Source organism: Vanessa atalanta, chromosome 25, assembly GCF_905147765.1.
Source record: "Vanessa atalanta chromosome 25, ilVanAtal1.2, whole genome shotgun sequence".
Lineage (NCBI taxonomy): Eukaryota > Metazoa > Arthropoda > Insecta > Lepidoptera > Nymphalidae > Vanessa > Vanessa atalanta.
This window is the reverse complement of record NC_061895.1, coordinates 8,531,258-8,540,416: the sequence shown is the minus strand read 5'-3', so window position 1 is coordinate 8,540,416 and position 9,159 is coordinate 8,531,258. Positions and strand designations below refer to the sequence as shown.

Sequence of the window (9,159 nt, the reverse complement as noted above, 5' to 3'; positions counted from 1 at the left end):
TTATAAATACAAACAGGTGATTAAATGAAACATCGATTATTTTAAACCAACTTTATTTTTAGCTAAAATATAATAATTCATACATCAAAGAAGATATCTAAGTATACAGTAATAATACCGCAAAAATACAAAATAATGAAAAAAAAAAACCATTAATTAGGTAATCATATAAAGTAAAGTAAGTAGCTACCTTATAATACATATTTGAAATAAATCAAAACGCCTGCATTTTGTGCTATTATTTTGAGTCGTGGCCAAAATTCAAAGTCAGATCTTAAAAACTATAAAAAGAATCGGGAAGTGGTCATTGGACGGTTGTCGAGTAAAAAGCAAACTCAACGAAATAACCAATAGAAAACGAAACGGCGCGTTGCGTTTAGGAACTTGCAGAGATATAGTTGTAAAAAATATTTAAATGGCACAAAAAATAATGTAAACTGCCATCGAAATTATCTTCTCCATCCCTAACCGCAACCCGCTCCTTGCATACTCTGTCAGAGGCCGCGTCGCATCGAATGTAATTCTGACAAACTTTTACAATTGATCTTAAACCATATTGCAATAAGCTGAGGTCCAAGTTTATATAAATTTGTCAGAAGTTACGTATCGTCAACAAAATAGCGACCTCTGATATCCACTAACAGAATACACCAACAACTCAACGTGCGAATACACAAAAGTCCAACTCCGATAGAAAGAGACAGAACGAACAACACTCGACGTCAACTAGAGACGGATACACCAATGATTATGTCACAAAGATTGCTCAGTGGTCGTACAGACGTACATACAGTCGGACTCTATTCTAATATGGCAAACTATCCTGATATGCAAACCCCCGAGGGAGACGGAGCGATGCGGGCCCTCGCGTGCGACGGAGACGGACGACCCGGGCCGAAACGAAGGACGAAACTTATCTACTCTTACGCTAGGGGCTCCCCGCGACACTAACACGTAGCCACTTAGTACCTAATTGTTAGTAAAAATCCCTTAACGCATTCAAAATATATATATAATTATATGTAGTTATACAATATAGTAGCTGATCCTAACGACGTCGTCGGTATAAGTAGGTGTATAGTTATAGTACATCTATTTGTTTTCAAATAACTCTGTGCCTAATATACATTTAAGCCGATTCGTTCGAGAAGCTCGTAAAGGGAGAGTGGACAATCCGTTATCATGAAACATTATTCTACAGCGAAGTGTTTGTACCGTTACTCGAATGTGCAGACCTCGGTCTGTCTGTCCGTGTTGTACTAAATAAATGCATTAACTTAACATGGCGGGGCGGATATCCGTCGAAACTGCGTTTGAATGAAACGATCGGGCGAAGCGTCTTACATTAGATATATAATACATAGTATTTCATCGCTTAACACTAAAATCCTCTTACGACTCCATGCGATACATCGACTACTGCTCGATACATGGGTACGGTCAGAGTACCAGAGTACCAGAGTCCAGCGACTCCGGAGAGTCTACGGAAGCAAGCGAGGGAATCGTATTTACGTATAAACTTGATATGATCAATTTTGAGACTTACTTACAAGTTACGATACACCCACGGTCACCCTGCGACTGCACGCGGACCTCGCGCCTCGCCGACAGAGTTCACTTTCGTCGGGACAGATGTCGGTCAAATGTGCGCTCGAAATTAACTAATTTGTGCCTTTCCTTAATAGATTTAGATAATACGTTCTGCGTTTAGAAAATTCTGTGTTCGATTTGCCTACGAAATCAATTCCATTATAAAAGAGTGCTAAGAGAGGCCTCGCGGCGACTCGGACGCGACCGCCGCCGAGTCTCGCGGTATATTACATCGGCGGGGCCGGGCCGGGCGGCCGGGCCGGCCTCCGGGCGGGCCGGGGCGGCGGTCGGGTGCGGGTGCGAGCGAGAGCGTGCGCGGGCGAGAGGGAGAGGGGGAGTGCGATCGGCGGGCGCATTACATCGTGCTGTTATCCCACTCCAGCTGGCTGATGTTCCTGTACTTGTGCTGCTTGCCTGCCACCACTGAAACGGAGACGAACGGTCACGCTCTTTCATTTGTTCCGAATCAACTCATTTACAAATTACCACAGTTAAAATAATAAAAACAGATTTTAGAATGATCATAGCTATGCACAAAGACATTATTGTACAATCGGTGGTCGGTTATTGTTCATGGAATTCATGATAAGGAATGTAATTAATTAATATGATTATGATAAAATAATTACAGTCTATTTTATAAAATATTAAAACATTCAGATCCATATATCTAAATTTTTTCTAAATCTATGGGTCATGGCAACTTATTCATGGGCACAGACAGAAATATCTCAAGCGATCCGATCCCGCTACCTTCTTCGTCCTCGTCCGAGGAGTCGTTGTGTTCGGAGTCGGACTCGGAGCAGGACTCGCCGTCCGAGCTGTCGGCCGGCGCCGGGCCCGCCGCGCGCGCCGGCGTCTCCTCCATGGGGTTCACGGTGATGGTGAGCGCCGAGTCGTCCCACGCCATCTCGCCGTCGTGCGGCGCGCGGGGGGCCCGCGGGCGCGCCGCGCGGCCCGGCCGGGCCCTCGCGCGCGCCACGCCCAGCGCCGCCAGCACCACCACGGCGCCCACGCACACGGCGCCCATCAGCACGGCCACGTTGTCTGCGGACGGGTCAGCGTGAGAGCGGCTGGGGGGTGGGGGGGGCGTGTTGCGGGGAGCGGGGAGCGCGCGGGCCGTACGTACTGGAGGCGCGGTCGCGCGGGTGCAGGTCGAGCAGGCGCGCGGCGGGCAGCTCGGCCGCGTGCGCCGAGCGCAGCGCGTGCGCGGCGAAGGCGCGCGGCGCCAGCTCGGCCGCCGCCTCGGCCGCCGGCTGGGGAGCGAGCGCGGCGTCAGTACTCACTGATCCGATCGGTTTCGTTTTAAATGTCGACAAGTGTCTCCACTGATCGTCCCCGCTCACCTTGTCCCTCGCGACGTCCAGTTTGTCCGCCAGGCCGGAGGGGCGCTGCGCGTGCGCATCTCCGGCCGCGCGCGGGTGCACGACGGTCAGCTGCGAGTGTGGTAGAATCGGTTTAGAGCATGGCAAAATACAACTTATAGCACCCGACCGATCGAGCTCTACAGTTTACAAGAAAATGTAACGGTAGGGATTATACTGAAGGTCGCCGTTATTTGTGAAAAGTGTTATTTACGGTCTGCACGTATTCGTTGCTGGTGAATCGTCCGTTGAGCTCGGAGCAGGTCAGCTTGAAGACGCGGTTGAGATAGTAGGCGGGCTTCTTGTTGCTGTACTCGATCTCACGTAGAATCTTTAAGGGATAATAATTCAGATCACTCAAGAGTATCATTACTATTCATAATCATTTAAGCAGATACGTATCGGATTAAACTCCATATTTCAGGTTTTTTTTTTGACACAATTTAACTTTTTGTTTTGTGCACGGTACTTTCTAAATGATGTTAATATAAATTAACATCATTTAGGAAATGTCTACAAATAAAGTATTTAAGTATTATTAATAAGAAGAGACATAAATAAACGAAAAACTTTATCAAACATCGACAAACTATGTTATGTTTTTTTTGTACAAGGGTTAACCGGCCGGTGCGTCGGTATGGCTCTATCCCTAAGCGCCCACCTGCTGGTAGTTGTGCACGGAGTCGGCGCCGGAAAGGCTGACGCCGTCCCTGGTGAGGGTGGCGCGCACGTCCCCCACGGGGGGCGCGTCGGGGCCGGCGCCGCGCAGCGACAGCGACTCGTGGTCGGGGTTCAGCGCCGGGTACACCGACACCACGCACGAGTCCAACTTCTGGCTCTCCGCTTCTACAGACACGAGACGATTCGAAATGCTGACCGGTTGCAACTGAGGGGGGGTTCTCTCGACCGAGATTCATACAACTCGTATCTCTCATATTGTTGATAGTGTTTACGGTGCCGAACCTCGGTCGAAATATTAATATGACAGTCTCGAGTTGTAAGCGTAAAGCCTGATTAATAATACCAAATTTGTATTTGTTTCTCTTCATCTATGTACCAGTAATCCAGCTGTAAAATATCTTAGTACCAAAATCTTACCTCTAACGTTGTCGCCGGACCTGGCGAGGACCTGCACCCTCAGATCCGGGAAGACGGGCAGACCGGCCCGGAAGTGGGCGTAGTCGCGAGCGGCGTCCGAGCTACCGTTCAGCAGGATCGTGGGCGTCTGGGGAGCCAGCACCATCACGTAGGACTCCGCCGGACGAGCCTTGATCACGCGGCCGTTGTCGCAGCTGAGGAGGCCGAGGGGGCTCGTAAGTGTAAGCGGTGCCCGGTAGCGACGAGGTAGTGACGCGACCGACGCGACCGACGCGACACTCACGTGATGGTGGTGGCGAGGTGCACGTTGCGGCGGCCCGGCGTGGGGAAGGCGCGCGCGTCCCCGTAGGCCACGCGGCGCACCAGCGTCTCCACCTCGGCCGCGCCGTCGCCCTCCACGGCCACGGAGCGCAGGTACAGGTCGGGCGCCAGCGACAGCCCCTCGCGGCAGCGCGCGGCGCAGCGCAGCGCCGGCGCCGCCTGCACGCCGCCCGCGCGCACGCCCAGCCCCGCCAGCCAGCCGCGCAGGTGGTGCTTCATGTCGCTCTCCGTACCTGCGCGCAGCGGACCGTGACGCGTCACTTGCGTCCCACGACAATTCTATTTTTGAGGTGCCCGAACTCACCCTGCCAGCAGGCCCCGACGACCAGGGTGGTGTTGACGCCGTGCGCCGGGTGGAGGGGCCAGTCGTCGATCACCTCCGGGCCCTTGCCGTCGGGCGAGCGGTAGGGCTCGCCGTCGACGAACAGTTCCACGTTCGGGAAGCGCACGTTCACGGCGTAGTGGTGCCACTCGTTGTCGCATACCTCGACGATTACAAAGATTTATAATTTTTTTCGTTATAAGTGATCTAGTAGTGATATATTTATTATTACTATTTTTGATGAAATACTTAATCCTGTACATGGTGTTAAATTATGCGTACCTCGGGCAGCTTCCAGCGCCATTCGGCGGGTCTGAAGATGTTCAGATCTCCCTCTCCGAAGTCCCTCCGCAGGAGAAGGATCAGGCGGCAGTTCCGGACGAATAATGCGTAGTGGTGTCGGTTCATTTCTGAAGTAGATTTAATTTATCTTAACGAGGTGCTTTTTTATTTCTGGGACTTAAACAATAATTCATGATATTGTATAAGTTTCTTATTTTTTTATGGCAATTTTCATTTAAAATAAGACAGAATACAATCAGGTTAAATTTAAAAAAAGGCATGGTATCGTGGTTATATAATATATGTCGTCGATCGATAAACGACTGATTCTATTACAAGGAAATAACTCACTGTGGTCATCAGCTAAGCAAAGCACGTGCTCCTTCCGGTGCTTGTCGTGGTCGGGGGGCGGGGCGTGGCGCATCCACGTCGACACCGAGAAGGTGCTTCCGAGAGAATGCTTCAGGATCGACTCTGGTACAATTGCTGATGTCGATTCGCCGTCGAATTCGAACATTTGCTCGCCGTCTCGCCCTGGAACATACATTTAATATTCAACGAGTCATCATCGGGTGTCTTGTCCTATTTGTTTGGGCTTGGATATTCTGCAAGATACTCCTGTCTAATGGCAATCCACCTTTGCTATGATTTTACTGGTGGTTAGTTCCTCCCCACCATACAGGATTTTCAATATTCTCTTAACGTAAACTCCATTGTTTTTGACATGGTTTGAGGTGGCTTTATTTTACTCGGCCGAAAGTAAATTGTTATTAAGCTTAAATTCATTAATGTCGTTTATGTAGACACAGCTAAATGAAACCGCGTTGATTATTTACTGCGCTTATTTGCCAAATAACAAAGGCAGAGTGGGCCAGTAACAACATGAACGGGATATAGGTTTACAAATCAATTCTGGCGTCAATTGGCACAAGCAGCCACTACATTAAGTGGGGCAAGATGGTTAGTTACCTTATCCCTTTTCCTCCCTTATTTGTTAAGAAAACTAATTAAATTGCTACCGAACTTACCTGAATCCGGTTTCAGAGACTTGGCCCATTCGTTACCCACGCCGGGGCTCGGGAGCAGATCTACTGTCTTCGAGTCCAAACCTAGAAGGGATAACGATATGATTAATTAGACATTAACAATGGCACTGGTAACGCGAGTCACACTTTTATTGTATTCCTTAAAGCAGATTCACTTGTAATTTGGATCATAATTATTCTTACTTCACAAATAACAAACCAAACAGAAACAATAACGCCACGATCGCTTGCTTTATACATATATACAACGTAGAAATAGAAAAAGTAAAAGTAGAAATGCCGTCTCTCGGCAAGAAGGTCTTATTGTATATTCTTGATGCTTGAATAAATAAAAATAAATCTCTTTCTTCTTTTCCAATTATTGGTTTCCGAATCGGTGGTAGATTTTTGGCAATCAATGGACAAGTGTGCTTCAAGATGATGATTGAAATTTAATAGAGACTTTGACTCGTTACCGAACTACTATCGGTCTGTATTAAAACTAGTCTGACTGTTTAGTCCGCTTACCGCATATAGTCCGTTGTGAGTGCAAGGTGTAAGTGTCGCGGTCACAAGCGACTCCAGCGCGAGAAGCCTGCAGGGTCACAGCAGCCTGGATACGCGTGACTCCGGGGCATCTTTCATCACTGGAGCAGGCCTCTAGTCTCGCTGCGGGGAAGAGGGCTAGGGGGCCGGTACCGGGGGCGTAGTCGACGCGTTCCGCGAGACCTAGAAGTTATTCAAAGACCTTAAGATGCTATGGCATCAGTAATACACATAAAAGTCTAAGACCCAAGTTGTTTTATCAGCTGAACAGAAAACAAAACAAATTTTATGACAGTAAAACACAATTGAAAACATTTTGTTAAATAAAAATCATTCTTTTACTAAATCTGTGTTCAGCCAAGGTCTGCTGACAGAATCTACCACGACGGCTTTTGCTAAGGAAGACCAGCAAACTGGAGAAGATACTTTACTGCCATATACTATTTGCATAAACACAAGTGTATTCTTTTTTATTTCACTCTCCTAGTCCGATCATCTGCAGTCTTACAAACTTACTTTACTCGACCAACGAGGCGGTTAAAAGCGTAGAAATGGTATAGTTTAGAAAGAAATGCCTAATAAAACAATAATGTGTGAGATTGTGCTCACCCTTCCAACCAGCGCGGCAAGGTTTGTTGACCTTGATGGTGACCATCACGGGCGCGGACTGCATCATGCCGCAGTCGTACGCTGTCACCGACAGGATGTGGTTGTGTGATTTGTCGTACTCAAGCGGCTCTGTGTTGCGGATCACACCTGAGGCATAGAAATAATTTGAAAAACATTCTTTGTTTTCATACTATTATTAAATTGATTAGATAACCCATTACAATTTACTGGGCTGCTCCTGATTTAAATATAGGACCCCAGAACCCCCATTAATTTCGCCTTTTAGGATAGGCTCTAGATATAGGGAAATCATATTATACCCTGAAGTAATGTTATACAAATCTACGGCTGTACCCTCGTTATCGATCGTAAAGGGCTGGCTCCGGTCCCCGTCGTTCAAAATCTCGTATTTGCAGACGTCGCCGTATCTCGGAGTGCAGTCGCGGTCCGTCGCCTCCACGCGAACAACCTCGTCGTACAGCTTGCCTTCGTCCACGGAGCGGACGTACGCCGCTTGGCTGAACACGGGCGCGAATTCGTTCACGTCTGTCACTGTTATGTGGACTGGTACACTGGAAGTAAAAGCCGAGGCTTACAAATTGTCAATGTATTAGGAATAGTCGAAGGCTTCATGGGTCTAGTTTCAAGGTCAAAAAACGTTTGCGGGAAATATTTCTGACGCTAAAAAGTTCCATATTCATTACGAGATATGTGCATATTTTCTATTTAACTAAGGTATCTTTGAAAATCTCACTAAGATTTTTAATTATCTTGAAAGAGAGCATTTTCTCTATTGTTAATTAAATCGTTCGTCTGTCTGTAATGTCCAATTTCTTCTAATTTTACTTTAGTTCAATTATTTGAATTTGTAAATACTATTTAAATAGTAAGATATTATTCCCAAAAAATAAGTCATGTTTTAGTAATAACTAGTACCGCTGATGAGACGCACGCTGTAAAACCTGTTGACGGCTTAAGAAATTATCCAGGTAATATATAGATTAAGAACGGAAAACGGCTTACTTTCCTCCCTCGTACTCAAGCGGTACGGAAACTTACGTGTTAGAGTAGGAACCGTCGCAGCCCACGGCGGCGATGTCGAACTTGTAGTTGCGTCGCTTCTCGCAGTTGAGCGGGTAGCGCACGCGCAGACGCGCCTCGTTCTCGTCAATCACCATTATCTAAAAAAAAAATAGAACAATATAAATAAATAATAGCTGTATTGATTTTAAAAACTCGATATGGCCCAGTGAACATAACATGCTCATCTTTGGAAGTACATCCATGGACCACTGTGAATATCTTATTACAAGTAGTTAGTAATTAAAAATCTACCCCTTGTTTTTACAAATTCAAATTCGGAATAGTGTGAAAGAAAACGATTCATCAGCTGTCATTTCACTTTTTAAATTGTATAATATTGCACATGGTTTCTATTATTTGAAGCTTAAATTGCGACGTATTTAAATGCAGCATCTATTCTGAATACAATATGAAGACGTTACAAGTCGGCAGCCACGATTATTATTAGTGAGCGAGTTTGACGGCTAATAGCGCCCTCGTCCGGTGCAGTTCCGCAGAAACATAAAATGACACGAGAGAATACGAATAAAACAAAGCTACGAACGTTCCGCGCTCAAACTTATTGCATTTCGAGCTCTAAAATAGACACTTTGAAGCTTTCATGAAAGCTTTTCAGTGCATCGAAATCGTGTCTTTATGAAGCAAGAATTTAAGCACGAGTTTAATCGATGGTACCCATAATTACTGTTTTCAATAATATAGTCGAAAATTATTTAGGATGTTACGCACGGGTAGTATATATTAAGTTAACTGTATATATTTTTTCTGCTTTTATTGTTTTTCGCTTTTAACCACACGTAAACCTTAAGAACAGAAGTAATCAAATAATCTAATTTGCATGTTTTTTGCCGTATTTACTCTTATTTCAATTGTCACACGCACTCTAAGACTAATGAACACCGACAATTTAACGTGAAGC

At 46.2% G+C, this 9,159-nt stretch overlaps 1 protein-coding gene across 2 annotated transcripts in view; it reads right to left on the bottom strand.

Annotated features, from left to right (window-relative positions):
- Window positions 1-711: 711 nt before the first annotated feature.
- The window catches only part of LOC125073814 (calsyntenin-1), a 188,271-nt gene continuing 179,823 nt past the window's right edge, over window positions 712-9,159 (bottom strand). Inside the window, exons 3-18 of one of the 2 annotated variants that reach the window (XM_047684897.1) lie at window positions 8,217-8,338; window positions 7,512-7,729; window positions 7,158-7,304; window positions 6,531-6,731; window positions 6,006-6,086; window positions 5,329-5,511; window positions 4,978-5,105; window positions 4,678-4,858; window positions 4,336-4,606; window positions 4,053-4,246; window positions 3,616-3,800; window positions 3,169-3,285; window positions 2,937-3,026; window positions 2,720-2,846; window positions 2,344-2,637; window positions 712-2,013 (exon numbers count right to left, since the gene is read on the bottom strand). In XM_047684897.1, the coding sequence (XP_047540853.1) occupies window positions 1,946-2,013; window positions 2,344-2,637; window positions 2,720-2,846; window positions 2,937-3,026; window positions 3,169-3,285; window positions 3,616-3,800; window positions 4,053-4,246; window positions 4,336-4,606; window positions 4,678-4,858; window positions 4,978-5,105; window positions 5,329-5,511; window positions 6,006-6,086; window positions 6,531-6,731; window positions 7,158-7,304; window positions 7,512-7,729; window positions 8,217-8,338 (2,607 nt within the window). In that variant the 3' untranslated portion in view covers window positions 712-1,945. Of the gene's footprint in view, window positions 2,014-2,343; window positions 2,638-2,719; window positions 3,027-3,168; window positions 3,286-3,615; window positions 3,801-4,052; window positions 4,247-4,335; window positions 4,607-4,677; window positions 4,859-4,977; window positions 5,106-5,328; window positions 5,512-6,005; window positions 6,087-6,530; window positions 6,732-7,157; window positions 7,305-7,511; window positions 7,730-8,216; window positions 8,339-9,159 lie in introns of both variants that reach the window. The other variant, XM_047684896.1, reaches the window with a different exon arrangement.